The sequence below is a fragment of the Mauremys mutica genome, chromosome 2, assembly GCF_020497125.1.
Source record: "Mauremys mutica isolate MM-2020 ecotype Southern chromosome 2, ASM2049712v1, whole genome shotgun sequence".
Lineage (NCBI taxonomy): Eukaryota > Metazoa > Chordata > Testudines > Geoemydidae > Mauremys > Mauremys mutica.
Window position 1 is genome coordinate 256,992,258 of NC_059073.1, and position 25,508 is coordinate 257,017,765.

General features: G+C 42.0%; 2 protein-coding genes and 1 long non-coding RNA gene across 19 annotated transcripts in view; 2 read left to right on the forward strand and 1 right to left on the reverse strand.

The window, feature by feature from the left end:
- Positions 1-11,668, forward strand: part of CACNB2 (calcium voltage-gated channel auxiliary subunit beta 2) — a 426,320-nt gene extending 414,652 nt beyond the window's left edge. For 6 of the 14 annotated variants that reach the window (XM_045003347.1, XM_045003334.1, XM_045003337.1 and 3 more), the window contains 2 exons: positions 5,302-5,487; positions 9,543-11,668. In XM_045003347.1, the coding sequence (XP_044859282.1) occupies positions 5,302-5,487; positions 9,543-10,034 (678 nt within the window). In that variant the 3' untranslated portion in view covers positions 10,035-11,668. The remainder of the gene's footprint in view (positions 1-5,301; positions 5,488-9,542) is intronic. The other 8 variants (XM_045003338.1, XM_045003340.1, XM_045003342.1 and 5 more) reach the window with 3 other exon arrangements.
- Positions 11,669-18,102: 6,434 nt separating this feature from the next.
- On the forward strand, positions 18,103-20,342 carry LOC123363652. The gene is made up of 2 exons (XR_006576844.1): positions 18,103-18,712; positions 19,501-20,342. It is a non-coding gene; the product is annotated as an uncharacterized LOC123363652 (long non-coding RNA).
- Positions 20,343-21,198: 856 nt separating this feature from the next.
- The window catches only part of NSUN6 (NOP2/Sun RNA methyltransferase 6), a 47,486-nt gene continuing 43,176 nt past the window's right edge, over positions 21,199-25,508 (reverse strand). For all 4 annotated transcript variants that reach the window (XM_045004871.1, XM_045004868.1, XM_045004869.1 and 1 more), the window contains exons 11-12: positions 25,127-25,252; positions 21,199-22,657 (exon numbers count right to left, since the gene is read on the reverse strand). In XM_045004871.1, the coding sequence (XP_044860806.1) occupies positions 22,445-22,657; positions 25,127-25,252 (339 nt within the window). In that variant the 3' untranslated portion in view covers positions 21,199-22,444. The remainder of the gene's footprint in view (positions 22,658-25,126; positions 25,253-25,508) is intronic.

Below are 25,508 nucleotides of genomic sequence, written 5' to 3' on the forward strand. Positions count from 1 at the left end.
AAAGAAGGTGGGATTCAAGAGATGTGCTTTGTGCCCAGCTCTCCTCCCAGCATCTGACGACCATGACATCTTTGGGAGAGGGCCACTCTCCTGGATGTTCCATCTGCCAGACTTTCACACCCAGAGCTTGCAAGGTGGGACACAACAGATTGCAAGTGCTTCTACTTAAGGAGGCCTTTGAGGCTAAATCCTCTAGTCTCGGGCGTTTGTTGGATCCAAAGTCTAAGAGGCCAGCCTCTGCTGCTGTGACTTACTCCAGCAAGTTGAAGCAGCTTAAAGGATCCAAGAAATGGGAACCTACATCTGGTCAGACTCCAGATCCTGCTGCTCAAGCTGTAAGGTCTTCAAAGGCTCTGTCAATAGAGAAAGGCAGAGCATCTGCTATGGAACCAAGAGTTACATTGTCAGCTCTGGATGTATCAGTTCTGAAGAAGGAGGCAAGGGAGAAAACAGACACTGTTAGCAGTGCCAGAACCTGCATGTCAAATTTGTTGGATCTGCTCAATTCTGACATGGCCTCTACGGTTCCAGCTCCAAAACCCAGGCTGATTCCAGCTTCAGTTTCTGGAGACCAAAGAGGTGGAGCTGAATATTTCATTAGATTCTGCACCATCCAAATTTTCAGCTCCAGCTTTGACCTGTGCTTCAGATCCAGGTTCATCTTCTGATCCAAAGAGGACTTTTACTTTGGTGGCTGACGTACACTGTTACATGAGGTAAAGGTTTCTACTCTCATTATTTCCTGATACCCAAGAAGAAAGGAGGTTGGAGACCCATACCAGACTTCAGAACACTTAACAAATGTGTCAGAGCTCAAGAATTCAAGATGATCACACTAGCAGCCATTATTCCATCTTTGGAACAAGCAGATTGATTCTCGGCCCTCGACCTACAGGATGCCTATTTCCACATATCGATCCTACCTTCCCATAGATAATTCCTCAGATTTACCTTGGGCCAGGACCATTACCAATACAGAGTACTCCCATTTGTCCTCTCATCGGCTAAAAGAGTATTCTCCAAGGTCCTCTCAAGAGTGGCAGCTCACCAAGGCTCCCAAGGGATTATGATCTACTCCTACCTGGATGATTGTCTCCTGAGAGCCCTCTGGGTCACCCAAACTTTGGTAGACTTGTTCACAGAGCTGGGCCTACAGATCAATGTCCAAAACATTACGTTCACCCCTGTACAGCAACTAGTGTTCATAGGAGCTGATCTCGACTTGTTACAGGGGAGGGTGCTCCTGCCACAGCACAGGTTCCACACACGTTGGTCACACTCATAGAAGCAGCACAAACCAGTCATCAAATATCAGCCAGACACTGCCTCCAACTTCTGGGGCATACAGCTGCAGGCACATCTGTGATATCTCATGCCAGACTTCATAGGAGGTGCCTTCAGATGTGGTTCAGCTCAGTCTACAGGCTGAAAAATTCAGACTAGACAAACCTCAGTGCTCTCACACCCAACCACAAAGTGATTGCTCAAGGTATAGTAAAACTTTTTACCCAGCCCAGACATTCCACCCCAGCCTGGGACCTAAACTTAGTCCTAAAGAGCCTGACTAGGCTGCCCTTTGAACCCAAGGCTGCTTGTTTGCTCACATACCTGTCTATGAAGACAGACTTGCTGGTGGTGAGCATCTCAGCGAGAAGAATAGCAACACTAATGGCAAACACCCCTTATACAATATGTTTTTGGGACAAGGTTATTCTCAGACCACACCTGAAATTCATCCCCAAGGTGACTCTGTCTTTTCACATAAACCAACTGATTCACCTTCCTTTTACCCCAAGTCTCACTGTGATAATGGGGAAGCTATACTGCACACGCTAGATGTTAGGAGAGCCCTCGCCTTTTACATGGATAGTACAAAGGCCTTTAGGAAATCTCCTAAGCTTTTCCTCTCTGTTGGATTATCTAACATGTCTCCCCCTTTGAGGGAATGCTGTCCCTCCTTGGGAACGTAATTTGGTTTTATCTACACACATGAAGCCATCTTTTGAACCCTTGGCTGAGTGTTCTTCGTATTATTTATTTGTTAAGATGGCATGCATTATTGCCATATTGCCAGCCAGAAGGGTGAGTGAATTAAATATATGCCTTGATGGCTAAACTACCATTGATGCCTTTGCACAAAAGTGAGGTGATTCTTAGACCTGACCCCAGGTTTTTGCCAAAAATAGTTCCTGAATTTCACATCAATCAAACAATTAATTTGCCAGTATTTTTTCCAAGGCTGCATACAAATAAAGGGGAATCATTTTACACTCTTTGGATGCTCTTGCATTTTATTTAAATAGAATTAAAAGTTTATGAAAAACAGCTACATTATTCATCTCTTCTACTAAAAACCATAAGGGTCCTCCCAGACTATTTCTAGATGGATTAAACAATGTATTGTTGAATAGTACAGGTTACAGACATTCTGGTGTCTACATTAAATGGTACAATCTCATTTCACTAGAGCTTTGGCAGCATCTTTTGCTTGCATCAAGCAAGTCACTGTTGCTGAGACTTGTAGGGCTATAACCTGGAGTTCAGTGCACACTTTTAGTAAATACTATGCTCTTGATTTGGCTTCAAGGGCTGATGGATGATTTGGTAGAGTACTGCTTCCATGTCTATTCAGTTAGACATTCCCTCCTCCAAGTTATTTGCAGCACTACTAATTAAACTATCCATAAGTGGAACTGTGCAGAGCCACTCGAAGAAGAAATGAAGGTTTGTTACTTCTAACCAGAGTTCTTCAAGATTGCGCTGCATATTTACACTTCCTGCCCCTCCTTCCCTTTTTTCTCAGAGTCTTTTAATTCCTTTCTCTGGGTTGGCGGTGGAAGGAACTGAGGCTGGAGAGGGCTCTTTGCCCTCCCCCACCCCATATGTTGGGAGACACGGAGGGGAGAAGTAGAAAGGGGCGTGCAAGCCCCTAAGCAGACACTGCCGGGAGAAGATTTACCATCACAAGGCGGAACAGTATCCATAAGTGTGAGTATCCAGAGCCAACTCAAAGAACTCCAATTATAAGTAAGTAACCTTCATTTTTTTCACCTTTTTAAATATATACTAATTTTCAAAATGAAACATTTTGAAACGGTCTAAATGAACTGTTTCAACTTTTTAATTTATTTTTTGACAATTTTGTTTTGGCTTGAACTATTTATTTACCAAATTCAAGCAGAATTTGTGAATAGTTAGTGACCTAAGAAATGCATTTTTCAGCAAATACATTATTTGCCAAAAAAAAAAATCACCCAGATTTACTCACACGAACATTGTGAGGATTATTATTATGAATATACTTTATAGTTGGGTTTACTCTTTGCCCCAAATCACTAGCGTGCCTGTAGCGCCAGTAATGCACCCAGTGTATTGTGTCCCAGAGGCAAGCAATGTAGCTGCTGAAGCAGCTAAGCCTTGTAGGCGCTACCCGGGGAATCCCCTGAAACACTCAGACACATGGCTAAGAGAGAGGTTTTTACTAGAGCTGGCTGGAAAGTGGAAAGGTTGCAGATACCCAAGGTAGAGAAGTTTAAACAGCTGCAGTTCAGAGTGAGCAGTGGCACTTCCTGTTTGGGTCTCTGGGGCAGTCCATTTGAGAGTTACGGCTCTTCAGGCTTAGTGCCTGGAGTGCCCTCTCCAGTCCAGTCTCTATTCAAGCAAGTAAGCATTTGCAGGCTTGCAGGCAAGCTCAGTTAGTGTCTCTCATTGAGGCTCCTTTGTGCTGGCTCCCAGCCCAGCTGCTGCTGCTCCCAGGGCTAGTGCAAGGACGTTTCGTGCCCTAGGCGAAACTTCCACCTTATGCCACCCCTACCCACTCCCCCGCCCTGAGGCCCCGCCCCACGGCAGCTCCCCCGCTCCGCCCTCAGGCGCCCCCCTTGCGGCAGCTCCCCACCCTCCGCCCTGAGGCCCTCCCCGCCCCAGCTCACCCCTGCTCTGCGCACGAACACCCTGAGCACGCCGTCACTGCTTCACTTGTCCCACCTCCCACCTAAGCTGATTGGCACCGCAAGCCTGGGAGGCGGGAGAAGTGAAGCAGCCACAACCTGCTCGGGGAGGAGGCGGGGCAGGGGTGAGCTGGGGCAGGGAGTTCCTCTGCGTGCCGTCCCCCTCCCCCTTACTTGCTTCAGGCAGCCCTCCCCGCGCTCCCCTGCCCCAGCTCCCTCTGCCTAAATACCAGCAGCGACCGGGGCGGCCAAAGATCTGGCCGCCGCGGTCGCTGCCAAAGAAAATGGCGCCTCCCAAATCCCAGTGCCCTAGGCGACCGCCTAGGTTGCCTAAATGGTTGCACTGGCCCTGGCTGCTCCCCTGTAAGTCCCACACAGACCTGCGCCCAGCTGTGATGTTGGCAGTCACAGCTTGTTCCACATGTGTCTCTGTCCACAGTTCCTGGGCCTTCTCTCCAGCTCCCTGTTGACATGTGGCTCCCACTCCTAAAGCAGCCTCGCCACTTCCTGATTCAGGATTTTTTCCCTTACCTGGCCTCCAGAAGGACAATCGCAATGCGGAGGGGACTGATGGGAACTGTAGTCCTTGCTTTGTCAAGAGGAAGGGGATGTACAATTGGGAAGAGCTGATGGAAGCTCTAGTCCCCTGCTTTGCAGATCCATCACTATACCATAATATCAAGAGTTTGCTAGGCACTGTACAGGCCCGTACAAAGACAAGGGTCCTGCCTCAAAGAGCTTAGAGTCTATATGGGGCCAGTCCAACTGCAACTGAAGCCGACAGAAGTCATTCATTAGGCTTTAAGTGGGAATGGGATATAGTGGTAAATTAAGAGTGAGTTAGTTAATATCTGTGCAGCTTTTTAAAGATGAAAATCACCACACAAGTGCTAAGTATTATTAATTTTGTCTTTTATTGTTATCAGTTTTGTCTTAAGTATCACTATGTATAGGGATTCCACAATTTTCTTTAGTAGCTTGTTCTGCCATCTCTTTCCAACAATTAAAAAGTTCTTCTACTGTTTAACTTCTGTTCCCATATTTTAGTTTTAAAATATATTTTTACAATACCAATTCTGGCTTCCCAGATTACATACATCTTTCCAAGTGTCGATCATTCTGGCTTGCCATGGAAAGTATAATCTCACTGTTATGTACAGATTACTTTTAAATCAATTGGTTTTTTAAAAAAAAAGTTCTATCACAAAATATTCAGGACATGAATATTATGAATCTGATTTATTTGTGGTGCTATAGTAAAAGCATTTTCTAATGTGGTCTATCATCAGCACCTTCTGTGGTTTTATATTGGCTCCGACGGTGGCTGTTCTCACTAAAATGTCTCCCTTCACAGGAAATGTTTGATGTAATTCTGGATGAGAACCAGCTTGAAGATGCCTGTGAGCACCTGGCTGACTATCTGGAAGCCTACTGGAAGGCCACCCATCCTCCTTGCAGCAATCCTCCCAACCAGCTCCTCACTCGCACACTTGCAACAGCCACTCTTCCTATCAGCCCAGGTCCAAACATAAATTTACAGGTATAGTTTCCTCTCTCTCTCTCTTTTCTCTCACCCCCATTCATTTCTGCAAAGGGAATTCTGGTAACAGAAGTTGCTAAATGTGCTTCACTGGGAGCCATAAGTTGATAGAGCAGAATAGCTTTGCACTTTTATAATGTAAATACTTGAAGACAGATGCTTTTCTTGTGATCTTCATTGTATTCACACTAGCATTTGTTTCCTTACTTGCTGACTTGCAAGACATCTTTGGATTCCAAAGGGTGAAAGGAAATGTATGGTGATGGGAAGTGGAATTTCCTCATGCCCAGAACAACCACTGCTGCAGTAATATACTTACCACCACCAGTATTTTTATAACTTGTCATATGTGATTCAGTCATAGTTATACAACAGGATTAACAGTAATGCCATGCATGTTACTGCCTCTGGTAACTTTCAAAGTGACTAATATCCCAGAGCCCTGCCTGAGTGACTGGGCTGTGTGTGAGAGCGTTCCACAGGGACAAGCTGGGGAGGAATCCATCCGTCCACCTCCACAGGCAATGGAGTGGTAATGGAGTCACTTCATAGCCACTACACTACTGCAGTCATGAGGATGAAGTGGCCCCTCCATGGCTCCCTTATCCACTGGCCCTCAGATCACACACTTCCCTCATCGTACCCTCCTTATATGCTAGCATATTATGCAAGTGGGAATTTGAGATGCAGTGTTGCTAGCCAATGGGGCATTGGATGGGGAATCGGGATGTAACCCACCACACCTTCTGGGTGTGGTTTCTGTCCCCTCTAGTGGCACCAAGACCACTTAGAGAGAAGGATTAATGAGTCTTCTCTATAGCCTTAGCTAATAGCTATATGGCTTTTAGCTCATGCAGTAGAGGCTCATGCATTTAGCTCCAAAGGTCCCAGATTCAATCCCACCCACCAAAGACCAGGCTCTGTTGGTGTTATAAGGAGACATGGGTACTGTTCCCAGCTCTGTCACTGACCCGCTGTGTGACCTTAAGAAGTCACTTCATCTCTGTTTCCAGTCCCACCCTTTGTCTGCCTTGCCTAATTCGGAACTCTTTCTGCCTATTGTACCATGCGCAATAGGGCTCTGATTTTGGTTGGGGACTTCAGATGCTTCTGCTGTATGAATGATAAGTGGCATCCTGATGTCCTGTATCTTTGGAACCACATTGGATCTGCTGAGGTCATGGAGAGGATTAGGGTCACGTTTGCCTCAGCTGAAATAGCCAATTGTTCCATCCCAATTTCAGACTAAGATTTACTTATGATCAGCTTCTTCATTTTCAAGTCCATCCCTATGACTGAGAGAGTTCTCCCAGCACTGTAATAAAACCACCTCCATGAGAGGAATAGCTCCCAGCATTGGGAGTGCGGTTCCCAGCGCTGGTGCACTGTCTACACTGCCATTTTACAGCGCTGAAACTTGCAGCGCTCACGGGGATATTTTTTCACACCCCTGAGCAAAGAAAGTTTCAGCACTGTAAAGTGCCTGTGTAGACAAGGCCTTAGAAAGAATGGTCCCTGCATTTAAAATTTCAACTGCTGAAGTGTTTTGTTTTTTGTGGATCTTGCAAATATTTTCCCTGCAGTGAAGGCTTTATTTTAATAGAGATTTCCCTGTGGAATTGCAGACTTGGCAGGCTCTTCCCTGCAAGGAAAATCACTTTAGTGCAGTCTGTAGGATATGTCTCTCTTCACAAAGCATCCTGGGAAAAGAGAGCGTATGCCCCAGCTAGCTCCTTCCTTTGTTTGTTGCCAGGGCTGAAAAAACTGCTCTGAATTAACTGTGTGCTGGAAGAGCAGTCTAGGTACTGAAGTTAGCCAGCAGGGTTATGTAGTGTGCTAGATACAATTTTATAGATATAGTATTACTCAAGCCTTTTTATGCCCTTGAACAGATATTTATATGTTCTACCAACCTATGTTAGTGTATATTGATTTTAACCACACTGTTCAAGGACCATAATGGGTTATTAATTTCACCTTTCTGAACACTGTAAAACTATCTTTTACGCTTTCACGGTTTTGACAGTTTATTAATCCTGAAATGCTGAGCAAAGGTGGTCCCGTTTAAAATCTAGAACCTTAACTTCCTTCTGCTTCATCATATGAAGATATATTTTAAACAGAGGTGGGACAAATCTGGAACCTCAAATCTGAGCCTCTTCAAAGTTTAGGAATGGAGTGAACTTGCACTGAACCCACTGATAGGATACAAAACTAGGAGGGCCTGTCTTCCCTTTCTTGTTTTGATGCAGTAAAGTCTCACAAGAACTGAAAGATTTCAGCCTGAAATCTCTGGAAAGAGCTGATCTCATAATAGTTCCATATTTTCGGACAGAACTCTTCTTAAAACAGTTCATAAAACTTCAGCACTCCTGAAACCAAACCCGAATCTTCCTCCTAATTTGACTTTGATCCACAACCCCAAAATTTAACCTAAATGTTAATCTGGATCCAAATGCTGCTTCCTCAGTCCATCTGTAATATTAGGGGGCAATTCTCGCCAGGGAGGTGCCCATGGCTTCTATTAGATTTTTTTTTTTCACTAACAATTTCTGAAGTTGGAGGAGGGGAAAAGTATAATTTGCATAGCCCTTTGTTTCCGGTCAAAGCAGACCAACTGGATCTGAATTCATAAAACATTCTTTTCTTCAGAGCAGCTAGAAGTTTTGCACTTGCTCTTAAATCACAGCAAACTGCTCTCTTTGAATTTTACTGGTCAAAATTCTATAACGGAGTGTATTTGACATTTTGACCATTTGGGAATTAAAATATCCCATATAACTGTTCTTATTTTGTGTGCTATAAAATCCATCCTTGTGACAAATTTTAATTTTTTTCATAAATTTAAATTAATGATCTGCTTTAGACTATTTTCTTTACATTTTAATTTATTCTAACAGAACATAATAAATATGTATGTTTTATTCAGAAACCAACTCTGGGCATTTCTTTTCCCCCCACTTTGCTGAATAGTACTAACTATTCACGTTCATATTTAATACACTCCCCTCCCAGAATGCCAACATCAGCTAAATAATGACCAAAACAGAAACAAAAGACTTCCACAGTAGAGCCTAGAGTCTTGTGTTGACAGAGACATAATGTCAGAATCTCATGAATCTGAACAACACAAGTGATATAACTTCCAATGTAATTCAGCAATCAGTTGGCTGTTGTTTTGGGACAAATGCAGGTAAATGTAACAGAACCCCAAAACTGAGCTAAATAATCACAATTGTTCATTTTGCAGTGATTTCAAACACTGTGCTGATGAAGACTGATTGTACTTGGTAATTCTTACTTCAATCTTTAGGTAGTAGCAATATGTTAGGAAATTGTTTGTGATAATATCATTGTCCCTCCATTTTCCTTGGCAATAATCATTTAACTATAAGGTCAAAGTCCAAGTGTCTTATCACAGTGAGAGAAATTGAATGATTACCAAAAAACCAGAGGGGCAATGATATTATTGGTATTATAATACAAGTATGAGCGATACCAGGTCAAGCCATAGCTTAATTCTTAAAATAAAACCAGAGGCCAAAATCTTGGCCTTCCACTGCTATCTCCACTCCACCCCTTCAGCATTCACCCAGCTGTGTTTTAAAGCCTGTTTCCAGTGATACATGTCCTCAAAGAGGTTTCTGAATAAATACCCTCTAATGATCCCTACCCTCTCTGAAGCTGACGTATCCTCTCTAGCTCTTCTGAATTCCCAGTTCTGCTCCTGCATCCTCCATGTTGATCTGGAATGCGACTGCAGTTGTTGCTAACTGGAATGTTCAGAAAGTAAAGATGTTGCACAAGCCATGGACCTACCACCAAACAAACTGACTGTTGCCCGCATCCTGCTTGGGGTGGAAGGGCTCACTTGTATTACAATACAATATTTTCAGTACAAGTTTAATTCTAACAGTTTCTGGATTAGATTCACAGTGCATTGTCTTGTATGTAAATTACTGCTGTTATTGTTTTTAGCTTAATTTATATTAAGGAAATATCTTTAAATATGTGCCCATGATTGTAAACTTACTGTCCATTGTGACACTAACCAGGGCTCTCAAGGAGATCAGAGGAATGACCATTCAGCCCCAGAACGAACTGGCTCACAAGTTGAAGAGGAAGCACGGATTGAACCCACAAAGAAATTTCCACATCGTTCATCTTCCTCAGCACAACACCATAACCATCGCAGTGGTGTTAGCCGAGGCCTGTCTAGGCAAGAAACGTTTGACTCAGAAACCCAAGACAGCAGAGATTCAGCTTACATAGAACCAAAGGAAGAGTACTCACATGAGCATGGTGACCACAATGATTCTCACAGGGATCACAGTCATAGAGACGAGTCACATGGGAGCAGTGATCACAGACATAGGGAATCAAGGCATCGCTCAAAGGAAAGGGACCGAGAGCAGGACCACAATGAATGCAACAAACAACGCAGTCGTCATAAATCAAGGGACCAATATTGTGACAAGGATGGGGAAGTGATATCTAGAAAACGCAATGACACAGGAGACTGGAACAGGGATGTATACATCCGCTAGTAACTTTGGCCTCTAGCAGTTTTGTGTTTCTTTGAAGTCTTGTATAACAACGCCCCTTGAAAATATCTTTGGGTTCTTCATTGCAGAACATATGGTATCCTTCTGTATGCTGATTTGTATTGCTGTTGCTTGCATAGCAATAGCATGAAATAGAATATTCATATACTTATTTTTTTGATTAGTGCTATATAAATTGGCATAGTACAACTGCAGAACTCCTAATGTTGTACTGGGCTTTTTTCAAGCTGTTTTTGGTAGCAGCCACTTGAACAATATCTGTTGCCATCAAGGTGGTGTTAGTGTTTTAAAACAAGGTACAGTTGATGTTTAATAACCTCCCGTGTATTCAGCAAGCCAGAATCAGCACATACAAAACTGAAACTCATGTTTTGATTTTTAATTTGTATGCACTTGATTTGCATATTGATTTAAGAGCCACTATCTGTTGCTTGTACCTCTAGTGGACTCCATTTGGGGACAGAATTCAGTCTTGCCTTACACACAGGGAATCATAAAGTCAAAATCTATTTTCTATGTACTGGTACTGTGTACTGTATATACAGTTTATAAATGTTATTTCTGCAGACACCTTCTTACTGTATAAGTTTGACCACACTGTTTTAGAGTCCTAATGCCAAGTCAGCAGATTTGCTTTTGAATTACTGGCAACTGGAACTAGCCTCATTCAGGAAATTTGTAAGTGTTCAAGCTAGACATTTTTTTCTTCTGTAGCTGAAAGCTTGTTCTACTGTAAATATGAATGTATGAATACTTGAGATAAAAGGTTTGATTCCTATATTTTATGCTCTCCTTGCAAACTTATAATTTTGCATTTTAAATTGATAACAATCACTAACCTAGCACTATCAATTGTTCTACACACTTCACACAAATTGTAATGGACACTCTTTTTTTTGTCTTAATGTCAGAATGGTGGAGCATACATCATAAGGGGAGGGGGTGCGGATCTAGTGAAGGAAATAAGCGATTACGCAAAATTTCAACCAGTCAGTTTCTTTATTCTATCTGTTATTTTCAAAATCTGAATTGCAGTCAGGGAACATGAGGCAGTTTACTGCTACACGTAATTGGGAAAGCATAAATCTGCTGGCTGTTTGTTGAGACTCCAGGAGAGTAAAAACACGGGCAAATGTTACTGTAAGTGTTTCACTGGAAATGTAAAATCTTTGTGTTTTAGAGTATTTGTTTTAGTAAGAAACGTTTACACAGCTTGTGGAGAGTTATTTTGTTGGAAAATAAATTTTTTTGTAGCTTCTCCACTTTTTTCTCCTCTTGCCACTTACTCCATACTCCTACTTTGCAGCCAGGTCTGTGCTCGTCCTTCAGCTAAAAGCTTGTCCGCCAGTAAGAGCCCAGAAAAAAGACTGTTATAACCAAAAGTTCCATCTGTTCTGAACTCACTAGAGAAACGTGTTGAAATCAAATGGATTGGCAACTCACTATGTTGTGCACCGAGTACCTGTTTTACTGGTAAGTGGGACACAATGTATTACTTTTTGGCTTGAGAGCCCATGCCCCTGCCTAGATTAAATTCTGTTCTGTGTCACAGATAATGATTTGAGTAGTTTTAAGAATCAGACACTCCCCGTGCTTGTAAGTAGCACAGATTATATAAAGAATACAGAATACAATTGGGGTCGTACTCATTTATTTATAACTCTGCATGTTTTAATAGTTTATATATTTTCTTACAAAAAAGTGGATATTTGAATTGCCTGACCAAGTATTTTATATCATTATAGTGAAATGTGTAAGAAATACATGAGATTCTTTTAAAAAAATTCCATTCCTTTATTCCAGGGTCTAGATAATTGTTTCCATCCTCTGGGAAATATTTTTTCTCTAAAAAAGGCTTTGGAATATTTTTTTTTTTTATAAATAGAGGGCGAAATTTTCCTGTCGGGTATCTGATCATAACTCCCATTGCTCTCACTCACAGGCATCCAAGAACAGCGTTTGACTGAATGTGTGCACTGGTGGAAGGGACAGTAATGGTCTCTTTCTAGAAACAAAGTTCTAAGCCAGGGGTGGCCAACCTGAGCCTGAGAAGGAGACAGAATTTACCAATGTGCATTGCCAAAGAGCCACAGTAATACGTCAGCAGCCCCCCTTCAGCTCCCCCACCCCCTGTGCCTCCCACCCACTGGCAGCGTCGCTGATCAGTGCCTCCCACTCCCTCCCTGATCAGCTGTTTTGTGGCATACAGGAGGCTCTGGGGGTAGGAGTGAGAGCACTGCAGGCTTAGGGGAGAGGGCGGGAAGGGGTGGAGTGGGGGTTGGGCCTGTGGCAGAGCCAGGGGTTAAGCAGTGAGCACCCCCCAGCACATTGGAAAGTTGGCACCTGTAGCGCCAGCCCTGGAGTCGGTGCCTATACAAGGAGCCACCTATTAACTTCTGACGAGCCGCATGTGGCTCCGGAGCCACAGGTTGGCCACCCCGTTCTAAGCGTTTGTATACACTTTAACTACCTTTCTAGCAAAATGAAGATAGTTTGTAGATCTGTTACACTACTAAATGGATTTGTACAAATGGTTGCTGTATATGTACATGTTGGGGTCTCTTGGATCTGTATCAGTTCAGCAGTGGGAACCCATGTTGTAAGTATGTTCACTATTTGAAATGTTTCAGATCATTTTTTAACTGAGATTGTTATATATCCTGGCCCTCTACACTCCTACTCTAGCTATTTTACCAGCTTGAAGTTACTGAGCTGAATGGTAATTCTCTAACCTACTCCAACTTTTATGTCAGTTAGCTCCTTCACAGAAACTACCTGTGGATCCACCCTTGGCAGTCAAAACCTAGCCTTTTATTTTTACTTTCATTCCATGTAGGTTTTTTCTGTCCTCAAAATATTTCTTAGGGAAAGTTATGCAGCATTTGAAATCTCTAAGCAGCTATAAATGGAAACTTTGCCAGTTTGTTCATCTCTTTATATGGATGTCCACTGTAAACAAAGAACATAAATGGAATCCTGGCATGGGATAAATGGGGTATTCATTGGTTCACGGAACATACATTCTCTTTTCACAAAGGAAAGCATGTGCCCTAAACCAGGTCAATGACAGTATCCTGCTTTGTGCTGAACATCTATTGCCTATTGGGAATGTACCAATACTTAAACTGAATTCCTTAAACTAGCAATTTCATTTTCTTACAATTTTATGCATGACATTTCTTTCCCAATTAAAGTGAGAAACTGGTTGTAGTACGGCTTTGTCACTATACGTTTTGCAATCTAAGCTGCTCTATATGCTCTCTTGTTGAAAAGTGTTTGGCACTTAGAAGTGTTGACCAGCATGTTTTAAAATACTTCAGCTGGAGGACGTATGAAAGGCTGCTGTAGTGAAGTACTTTTCCCTCAATGGTTAGCTGCTTGGAAAGTTTGGTAATATTTATTTGTATTGTGATAGTGCCAGAGGTCTCAATCTGCATTGGGGCTGTCGTGTATCAGCCCTGCACAAACCCCCAGTAAGAAGCAGCCATCCTACCCTGCCAAACTAAAAAGATCAAGGGATGGTAGCATGATAAAACATGAAGCAACCTGCTCAGGAGAGGTGATACGTGTATCTTGCTAGTTCTATATTTTTTTGCCCTCAGGACAATCAGCATAGGAAGGGGTGAAGGGAGAGGGATACAATTGAATATATACAGTGTATATCCACATTTTATTATATACCTTTTTGTATGTCTTTTTTAAATTAATACACATCAATGCTAGCCAATAGCCCAGTTCAATCTAACCACTATCAGTTGTTCAGTTTCTTGTAGATACCATGGACGAAGGCGCTCTTGAGGAGCGATTTGAAGGTGGAGTAAGTAGTGGTCATACCGATCAGATAAGGGCGGGTATTCTGTGCATACAGGCCAGTGTGTAAGAAAGAGCAAATATATGTATGCAGGAAGCTAGCATCAGGATGGGGTGGGTGTGCAGAATGACAGGAGGTAAAAAATCATTTTGCAGTCCATCAATCAACTGACTAATCATTATCCAGGAAAAGGTTGTAAAACAACACACAAATGACACACTTCATGCTGGGGTTTGAACAGATTCATATACAGTACTGTCTCTGGAGTTTGGAAGTGGGGAAGGATTTTGGGGTTTTTTAATGTTTATGTTCATTAAATTGTAGTATGTAACTACTAAGTTTCACTTCTTGATTTGGCCCTATTTAACCAAAGCAAACTGGGGCAGTGGTTTACCTCATGAGATGTAGAAAAATTTGCAAAATGCTGTGGGAGAAGCTTTTTTTCCCACACAACCAGAGGAGTGTTTGGCTTTTTTTTTGTAGGTGGAGCATGAGGAGGTGAAATTCCCCCCTCCCCAGGTCAAAGTGCAGAGCAGTTGTAACCTCTTCCCTCTCCCTCCGATGTGGTACTCATTTACAAACCATGTGGTGTCAGAGTCTTCCCCAGTCCTACTCATCGGAAGTGAATGTCACCCTGTTGAACAGCTGTGGGACAGTATGGATTTTGCTGCTAATCATTTCTAAGCTCTGTTGGTTTGTTAGTCACTGAAACTGGCTTTCAGAATATGCCACTCCTGCTCATTAGCCAAATTTTAAATCAGTAGATAATCTGATTTCACCGTAATGCATTTTCTGTTAACATAATTTTTTATTGCTTAATATTAATCATTTGTCATAATTTCTTTGCATCTTTCAGGAAGCAACATTCTTTAGTTTTCCCTTTTTTGTAAGTTCTCAAATATCTTTTTTGCCATTCCTGATTGTGGTCTGAGCCCCCAGTGATTCAGATTGTCTGGATTATTTCCCAGATACCCATTGCCATATTCCTCTGAATCTTTTACAGTCTTCACTTTACTCTGCTCCATTCCCTCCCCTCAGGAAAAAAGCACATCGTAAGCAGATCTATCAAGGTAGGCAAGGAATGAAGAAGTTGCTTTTTACAATGTGAAGTAACATTCTTCTATTATACATTCTGCCTGTATATCTCACATCTTTCACAAAATGTTTCATTCCTTCACAATTACATGGATGTAATATGCATATGCCATTTTCTTGTGAATACTCTTAATACTAATATTGCTTTGATTCTCGCAGTCAAATTCCCAGAATGTCTCTTTTAAGTTACCTTCCAATTTTTATATAAGAACTGGATTGCATAGGCACGTAAGGTCACCATTTCTTTCTATAACACGGCATTCTAATGGTGTGTTCCTAGGCAGCAAATGTATCTTTAAAAAGCCAGTGGGTTACACAAGGTGTCATATCTGATCAAAATTTTGTTCCTTTAAATAATACATATTTTGTTAATGTGATCACACCTGGATATAAATGTGTGTGTGTGTATATATATATATATAACCTTTCAACAAATTATAATAATATGAAACCAAATTTGGTGCTAAATGATTTAATGAAGGTTAGAAAAGCGTCATTCTTTAACAGTTGTTCTAGAAGTCTCAATATAGAACATAGAACAGTGGTGGGCAACCTGCGGCCCATCAGGGCAAACCGCGGCCACTGGGAGCTGCGGGTGGGCGGCCAGGCCTGTGGACGGTCAATGTAAACAGACAGTCTTGCAGCCCACCAGCAGATTGCCCTGAGGGGCCACGGGTTGCCCACCACTGACATAGAATGTTTAATGTTAACAACAAACGTACCTAGAAATAAAGAACCGAAATAATGTGCTGAAATAAGCAGAGTACTTAATGTTGTTAATGAGAAAAGATGCTCACCATTGTGACAAATTGTCTTTATAAATCAGATTAAGTCCTGAAATTTAACAAATTACACCAGCCTTTATGATACATTAGGTACTTACCTTTACATTGCTGAAGATAAATCTCTAGAGTAGGTTCTGTTGTAAGGTTTCCCCCCTCCCCCCCCCCCCCCGCTTATCTGTAAGCATTTCTACAAACAGGTAAAACTGCTTTTGAGACTTTGTTGCTTTAGAGGGACATGGTCAGGTAGTTTAGACACATGATCTAGGTTTTGCAGCAAGAATCCTTTTTCATTCAATGTTTAACATCTTCATTTGGGATTTTAACATTCTGCACTAGGTAGTGCATAAGCACTAGAACAGGGGTTGGCAACCTTTCAGAAGTGGTGTGCCGAGTCTTCATTTATTCACTCTAATTTAAGGTTTCGCATGCCGATAATACATTTTAACGTTTTTAGAAGGTCTCTCTCTCTCTCCAAGTCTAAACTATTGTTGTATGTAAAGTAAACAAGTTTTTTTTAAATGTTTAAGAAGCTTAATTTAAAATTAAATTAAAATGCAGATCTTCTCAGTTTAGTGCAGTGGTTCTTAACCTGGGGTGCATGCACCCCCGGGGGCAGGGCCAGTGCAAGGATATTTTGCCACCTAGGCAAAACTTCCACCTTGTCGATCGGTTGAGGAGCAAATCTCCAACGAGCATTTATAGACCCCAGTGGCCAGCCGTGCCCAGGGGCTGCTCCCCAGACCAGGTTCCCCCCTCCCTGCCTCCTGAACTCCCCTGGAGGGTGCACAGCCCCCCTGCGAGCCCTCCCAACCCACCCCGAGTCCACTCACTGGCTTTGCCGGGCTTGGGCCGCTGCAGCAGTTCGGCAGGGAGGAGCCACCTTCTGGAGGCACCAGAGAATCAGTGTGTCCTGCTTGCGGCAGCAGCGAGCCCCAGCCATGGAGGAGCTGGCACAGTGCAGGGGGGCAGCAGCCCTCCAAAGGCAGCAGTGGCACTGCTAGCGGGGAGCAGCTGCGCCCTCCCACCCCTCCTGCCCAGTCTGTGGCCTGGCGCCCCCCGAGGGCGCCTGTAGGCTGCAGTGGATGTTCGTGGGCGCCAGCCCCCATGTACTCCCTGGCTTCCCCCTCACCTAGGGTTACCATATTTCAACAATCAAAAAAGAGGGGAGAGACGGGGTGGGGGCGGCTCCTGCAGTGGATGCATGCAGGCAGCGGGCCCCGTGCGCCCTGCAGCTCCTCCCTCGCCGTGCTCAGGCTCTGCAGATCCCGGGAGTGTGAGCTGCCGCCGCCCCTCCCATAGCAGGCTCAGGTCCCCGTGCCCTGGCAGCTCACAGTCCCGGGAGCCACAGAACCTGAGTGCGGTGAGGAGGAGCCAGGGGGCATGCTTGCTCGGGCTGTAGCCCGGTGCCCCCCCCTGGGGGGGGCTCCTGAAGTGGATGCATGCTGGCAGTGGGCCTCATGCACCCCCCGGCTCCCCTTCGCCGCGCTCGGGCTCTGCAGCTCCCAGGAGTGTGAGCTGCTGCCGCTCCTCCTGCAGCAGGCTCAGGGCCCCGCGCCCCGGCGGCTCACACTCCCAGGAGCCGCAGAACAAGCGTGCTGAGGGGGAGCCAGGGGGCGCGCCTGCCACCAGTCTGGGGTCCCGGCCGCCGGCCCCATTTCACTCCGCCGGACACACGCGCTAAGTGGAGCTGGCGGCCGGTACCCTGGCTGGCAGCTGCGTGCTAGGCAAAATCGGCTCGCGTGCCAAAGGTGACACGCGTGCCGTAGGTTGCCGACCCCTGCACTAGAAAGTGAAACCTACTATAACCAGGCCAACCTGTCACCATACAGAGAGTGACTGATTAAAAGGGAGCACATTATATAAATTTATATTCTCTCCCTCTCTCATTCTTGGTCTAGTAATACTGGAAAGGAAAAACAAGTATCCAATATAATTTTGAGCCTAAATGTCCCCTTAATGTCTTTTGCAACAAAGCAGAAACAGTTACAGCAGTATAACTTCAAAGCTTAGCACTCATTTTTCATGACAAAAATACTAAACCAGCATCATTCAACCGTTTACTTTTTTTTAAATGTCAGCCCAAAAAAATTTAGCAATTTTTTTTTTAAATTAACTTCATTTAAACAACACTATTTTGTTGTTTGATTATTCAGGATGTTTTAAAGGGTTTGATACTGCTTACAAAAAATTCAGAGTTGCTTTTAATACAACTTCAGTATAGAAAACGTAAGGAAAAAAGTTCAGGTTGAGTCAACTGATCACACTCATCCATCCCACATCCTTTTGGTAGATTATTTTTCTCTTACAATACAAAGAGACACTATAAAGGAATAATGCTGTGTCAGAGCAGCTGGGAGAGGCAGTCCAGGTGGATAACTGCTGGGGGATCAGAAGCTTGATGTTTACACTAAACTAGTTCAAAGCGGAAGGGAAAATGGCCTACAATTTTCACTAATCGCTTTGGGTCAGAAACAACTTGTAGATGGATATGAGCAGTAAAGAAATTTGGCCCTTGGCATTACATGGTGGGGTGGCAGTGGAAACAACTGAAGCTGGGGTTGTTTATAATTTAGTTACAAAAAAAGGTTTGTTTCTTCCTGAGAACTCCTCAGATATAGGTCAGTTGAGATCAGCTTCAGCACAGTCTGATCTCTGCTTTAGAACAGAGGTTTGTGATTTTTTAAAAAAAAAATCCTTGTAGGAAAGATCACAACAGGCCTGACACAATTCAACACTGTTGACTTTTTCAAATTCGCTCTTGCACAACTCCTGCTATTAGCGCAAACTGAAAGCAGCAGCTAAGCAGCTCCTACTCTTCTCAATGTACATGTGTTAGAATACAGCTCATAGTGTCATAATTTACCTTTACAAGATTTAATTCCCGGCATTCCCCTCAAAAGAGGATGGTGTCTTTTACTAGTATTGACATACCGTGCAACTGCCAGCTAATAAAACCTATTACTAAGTAGGTTTCAGAGTAGCAGCCGTGTTAGTCTGTATCCGCAAAAAAAACAGGAGTACTTGTGGCACCTTAAAGACTAACAAATTTATTGTAGCATGAGCTTTCGTGAGCTAAAGCTCACTTCTTCGGATGCATAGAATGGAACACACAGACAGGAGATATTTATACATACAGAGAACATGAAAAGGTGGAAGTATGCATACCAACAGGCAGAGTCTAATCAATTGAGATGAGCTATCATTAGCAGGAGGAAAAAAAACTTTTTGAAGTGATAATTAAGATGGCCCATAGAAGGTGTGAGGAGAACTTAACATAGGGAAATAGATTCAATTGGTGTAATGACCCAACCATTCCCAGTCTTTATTTAGACCACAGTTAATGGTATCTAGTTTGCATATTAATTCAAGTTCAAGACTGCTGAACTTGAATTAATATGCAAACTAGATACCATTAACTGTGGTCTAAATAAAGACTGGGAATGGTTGGGTCATTACACCAATTGAATCTATTTCCCTATGTTAAGTTCTCCTCACACCTTCTATGGGCCATCTTAATTATCACTTCAAAAAGTTTTTTTTCCTCCTGCTAACGATAGCTCATCTCAATTGATTAGACTCTGCCTGTTGGTATGCATACTTCCACCTTTTCATGTTCTCTGTATGTATAAATATCTCCTGTCTGTGTGTTCCATTCTATGCATCCGAAGAAGTGAGCTTTAGCTCACGAAAGCTCATGCTACAATAAATTTGTTAGTCTTTAAGGTGCCACAAGTACTCCTGTTTTATTACTAAGTAGTCAGTGTGGCCATGTCTAGGGTAGGAAAATAGGTTCTATTTTTAAAATGTGTTTGCTAGCTAACACATTTGAAGTAACAGGACTTCACAGAGGACTTTGCACCTAGTGTACTTAGGGCTAATCAAAGCACTGGTTCGGCTAGTTATGGTTAATCCTCGGGGTAGCCATATAGGTAGAGAAGAGCTTTCAAACTGATTCCTTCCCCGTGAGGAATGGCTATCACTTACAGATGATGTATGAGATGATAAACATATACTATAAACAACCTTGGCAAAAAGCAGAAGCTAAATTTAAGAACAAACCACAGTGACATTTGAGTAACAAAATTATATAACTTGTACTAGGTTGTTTTAATTGCAAACCAAGCAGTAGCATCTCAGGCAGGAAACACTGAAGTGAACTCAAACTATTTTACTTTTACAGAAGGAAATACCATTCATGCTGTTCACTCAAACCAAATATAGTTTTACTTCAACACTCTCACTTTATTTAAGTAATAGTTTTAAACAAAAGTTGTCAGTCAAAAACAAGGGAAAAATTCAAACAAGGTTGTTTGAACTGCACCCACCTTTTTCATTCCTACACAAGCCCTAACACTGTCTACGTACACTAAATAGCTGGAGGCATTCAGGATTAGTATACATTTTTGCAGGTTTATTAAAGTTAACTGTTCTCATTACCATCTTTTTTAATTCCCTTCTCAATTCGGACCCGATGTCTCCTGATCAGCTAGCGTTTCAGCCACTTGCAAGGTGGATTGTGACTTTTTTCAGATGGCACTAAGCACTGAATGCTGTCTCTAGCCGTTTGTCATATATTCACCACCACATTAATGTTTCAAAGGAGAGAGGGGGAGAGGAAGTAGCAAGTTACCATGATGTCATTGATGACTTGGAGTGGAGTGTATGCTTACAAAAGTTGCAGATGACACCAAGCTAGGAAGATGTTCCAGGCACTTTGGGGGAAAGGATTAGAATTCAAAATTACCTTGTAGAATTGGTCAGAAATCAAAGTACTTCACTGAAGGAAGAGAAAAAAAATGAGGACTAATTGGGTTGGTGGTAGTCCTGCTGAAAAGGAGTTGGGGGTTATAGTGGCTCACAAACTGAATATGAGCCAACGATGTGGTGCAGTTGTGAAAAAGGATAATATTCTGGTGTGTATTAACATTAACGTTTATGGAAGATAACAGTCCTGTGCTACTCCATAGTAGTCAGCCTTCAGCTGGAGTCCTGTGTCCAGCTGTGGGTGCCAAACTTTAGGAAAGACATGGATAAATTGGAGAAAGTCCAAACACGAGCAATGACAATAATAAAAAGTTTAGTGCACTGGTCCCCAAACTGTGGGAGACACAGAGAAACGTTTGGGGCGGGGAGAGCCTGGCAGGGCCCAGGTCAACCTCAACGGGCAGTGAGACAGTGCTACCCAGTTCCGCCCCAGATTCAGCTATGGCTTCGCACCTGAGCACCAGCCCCAGCCTTGACCCCTGGCCAGGACTCTACTCCTAGCCCTGTCCCTAGCTACAGCCCCTTACCCCTGTGCACCTCTGGGAAGTTACAGCCATGCTCTCGGTGCCGGGGGGGGCGGGACAGGGGTAAGGTCATGACCCTGAAAAGTTTGAGGACCACTGGTTTAGAGAATCTGACCTGTGAGGAAAGATTTTAAAAAAAACAACAGAGCCTGTTTAGTCTTGAAGACTGGGGGGGGGGGGGGGGAAGGGGGGGAGGAACCTGGTAACAGTCTTAAAATATGTGAAGGGTTGTTATAAAGAGGATGGTGTTCAATTGTTCTCGTACTTTCCATGACCATGGAGACGTAGTGGGACGAGGAAGATTTTCCCTAATAGCTATAAAGCTAGTTAAATACTGGAACAGGCTTTCAAGGCATGTTATGGAGTCCTGTCATTGGAGATTTTTAAGAACAGGTTGGACAAACACCTATCAGGGATGGTCAAGGTTTAACTGGTTCTGCCTCAGTGCAGGGACCTGCGCTTGATGACCGTGAGGTCCCTTCCAGCCCTATATTTCTGTAATTATAGGATTAGATGTCACAATCTGCCAGGTAGAGACAGGAATGTGATACTCTGTGCCATGAAAAAGCTGAGATATTCACCATCTCAATGGCATATATTATTAGACTGTAGCCCTCATGATGCAAGTGATATTGGACTTTAAAACTGCCCCTAGTCAATTAGTCCAGCAGTGCTGTTTCTGAACTGCTCCAGGCTTACAAATGGCAAATTTGAGCTTTAAGCACTGTATCTTTCATTCCCTGAAGAGAGAGGGGCCGTATACATATGCTGCTGTAAAATACATGCTACAAAGCCTATTGTATTGTGTGTCTATAATCAGAATAGAGAAGCTTGCTTATAGTAAAATAAAGGAGATGAGATGTTATAATTATTAATTTATAAAACAGCTCTTTGTGAAATGCAACTATTTCACATCACTATTTAATGATGCAGTAATTTCTAAATTCCCCTATAGAAACTATCATTCTTTACAAAATTTGACTTTATATTTTTCAATGTACTTAATCTGGATTTTTTTGCATTTTATAAAATTTAAATTCCCATAGCAAAACCTGTTCCTATGCAATACTGTACACATTAAACCAACAAGTTAAAACAGCAAACAAGCAGTAATCTAAATGTGCAATACTGTACACAAAGTCAACAACCAGTAATCTGGATCCATTTACCTTTCCTACTATAAATACAAAAGCTAATGGAGACATAAAAATGAATCAACACTTCCTGCAACTGTGACTTTCTTGTTCCAGATCTGTGGCTCTGGCCCAGTAAAACAGCTAGGAGATTTTACGGCTTCTATAGAAACCATGTCATCAGCCTGTTGGCTTGACAACAATGCATGAGAAGACACAGTTAACAGTTGGACCATTCTTAACTCAAAAGGTGTTTTTTTCGGGTTGTGTTGCTAAATGTCTATTTGCTGTTCAATTTAATAAATTTTGCAATAAAAAATCCGATACAGTCTTTATTTGCCAGCAAGATCAGGTCGTCTTCCCTGGAATCCTGCAAAGAGTTAATATCCATTCCACGTGAAGTCACACTGGATGGATCAAACCTCTGCAGCAGCTTCAGCTGATTAAGTGACAATCCAGCTCCCATCATGCCTTCTCCTCCAATATGTGGTTCCTTTTTTAAGTGAGAAAGTAAAGCAGTTTATTTACATTAATCTGCAATTACTGTTGTTTTGATTAATTAAAAATACACATTAAAATAAGAACTCAACAAAAAATTATGTATAGAAGGATGCAGTGTAACATACTAGTAGAATAATTTTAATTGAACATCTTTGGTATATTTATTATACAATTTCTATCTGAGCCAAAATGAAGCTGCTTCTAGCTGCTGGAGTTTTTTCTGTTGTATCTGTTTCATAAGGAAAAGGAAAGAGCATCTTAGCTCATGCTACTGGAGATCTATTTACAAGAAATCATAAAATGTCTATGGAAATATTGTGGGAATGCACCGTTTAATGTCACTCCCTAATCTGAAAAATTAGATCCAAAAGACCAGTACTTCTTACACATAATACAGGTGGTGACCAAAAAAAAATCTATACACTATACAACAGGTACAAGAAGGTAGCACATTTAGTCTTAAAGTGGCAAAAATGTAATCCCAACTCTAGATCCGTTGGAGCAGAATTAGATAAAACTGTTCGTCATTCAGCTGAAATATCAAGTATTTAAACACAGTATGTGCCTGCTACATATATAGCTCCATGGGAAACGATAGTGAGTCAAAGTTGTTCAACTTCATGAGTGAAATCCCAACAATACTGAAGTCAATGCAAATTTGCCATTTACTTCAATGAGAATTTTGCTTTATAATTTATCAGGATTTTTTTTCTGCTAGTAAACAAAGCATTTAATTTTGGATATGGTAGGTGTAACCTGGAAACTCCCAGGAAGTGGATGGGAAAGACGACTGTATTCATATCAACAAGCAATAGAGGAAACATGGGCATATGATAATCTTCAGCACAAGTCCCAGCTCTGTTAAATGTTGGATAGTACATCTTTTATTTTCTTCTACTGCTAAACACAACCAGCCACCCTTATTGTCATATCCCTATCCCAAACTCTCTCTTTTTTTTTTAAATTTCAATTAAAAGATGGACCAATTACTTGATCTAGGCACATTAACTAAGTGCACATTTACAATATTTACATGCTAAACCAAAAGTCAAATTGACTTTTCCTCAACCAATTGTTAATCCAGTAAAATTAACAATTAATCCCCTTAACACCCTGCCTAAGTGGAAGCCTAGGAGAACAGAACTATAGCTGCCCTGATGATAAAATCTCTCAACGTACTAGTATAAACAGTGAGAGAAGTATCTTAGACTAGCTGCATTCAAAGATCCCACTTATTTTCATACCCCTACTATCTGTGAATATTGGCTCTGAAATGAACTAGATTTTCAGCTGACATGTCTATGTTTCTGTGCATAGATGTCATATACCTCTGGCAGAATGACAATGCCTTTGACTAATCGTGGTTTTCACCTGCGGCCCCTGTGACATCCTTAGGGCCATACAGGTAATATTGGATGCAGCCCACATAACACATTGTGGGCCATATATGCCGCCCACAACAGTAATTAGGTTGAGAATCACTGCTGTGCAAGGGTGACTTGAATATTAACAACCATAATATTGAGTATTAACAACCATCTTTGAATTCTTCCCCCCACCCCACCAGCAGTTTTTTCTTCCATCATTACCATGATTCTTATAGTTATTTCAATAGCATTAATTACATTTATTTTGCCCTTCCTGTGAGGTACTGAAATAAAAGAACAACAAATATAAATATGCATTAAGAACAAGACCTACACGGAAAATGCTAGCCTGTCTTGAACTATATCTATGATCCCTCTCTGTTTTAAATGACTGACTGGTGTACAGATACATGAAACCACTGCAGTACAATGGTGGGAGTATGAATGTAAAGCCATTTAATCTCCCTTCAGTGAACTGCAATTAGATATATGCTGATTCACTATGAAAATCACCATGTGTTCTATAGCCCTCAGCCTCTCATGTTACCTAAGGTGAAATTGGCTAGTTGTTACAAAGCACATTGCTGCAGCAGCATACAACATCTAGAATACTACCAGAAGACCTCATGAAAAACCATTTTCCTTGGTCAACACTGTGTTGTCGCTTACTGGTGACAAGACTTTCCTGTTCCTCAAATACTTTTACTTGCATGCCCATTTCTATCTATGGATGTTACATACCAGGAATTTCAGCATTTGCTACTTAGTGGATTTACATTTATTTTATTGTATTCTTCTGAGAAATATCTTACCACACAACAGAAAGGAGTACTTTAAGTGTCATGGCACAGCCATTATTGTAATGACACAGATCAAACAGATGTAAAAAAAAAAAAAATTCCACATGCTGTTCAGATCTGCAGCAACTAAAAATGCCTGCAATTAGGGAAATATGTTTTATGAAATCACATACACTGTTTCTTCACTGTTTCCAGAGTAGCATCCTACAGCAGAATTCTTCACCATATCGCTTAAAATTCCAGTGCTGAAACTTGCATACTGAGTTGCATGTAGTAAACTGAAACTATTCCTACCTGTGACTGAAGCTGGAGGCAGGGAAAAGTTTCCAGGGCCCAGGCGACCTGCTCTTCATTTTCAGACAGTGTAATTGTACATGTACTATACACCAAAGTGCCTCCTGGCTTCAGCAATTTCACTGCCTAGAAAGAGATTCTGGTTCAGTTTGTATGGTATAAATATGTTAAATGCAGTATTATTTTGAACACTATAGTAGTATATTAAGTTTTCTTAAAGGTTAATTATGATTTGCATATTTATCTGGAACCACTATGGTACACTAGGTAAATGTAACACGTATTTAGGCCAGAATCTTTCTGTCTAAGACTCAGGCATACTGCTAATTGTATAGACATTTTGTCCCTTTCAAGGGATGCCATATATGTGCTAACATTTCCA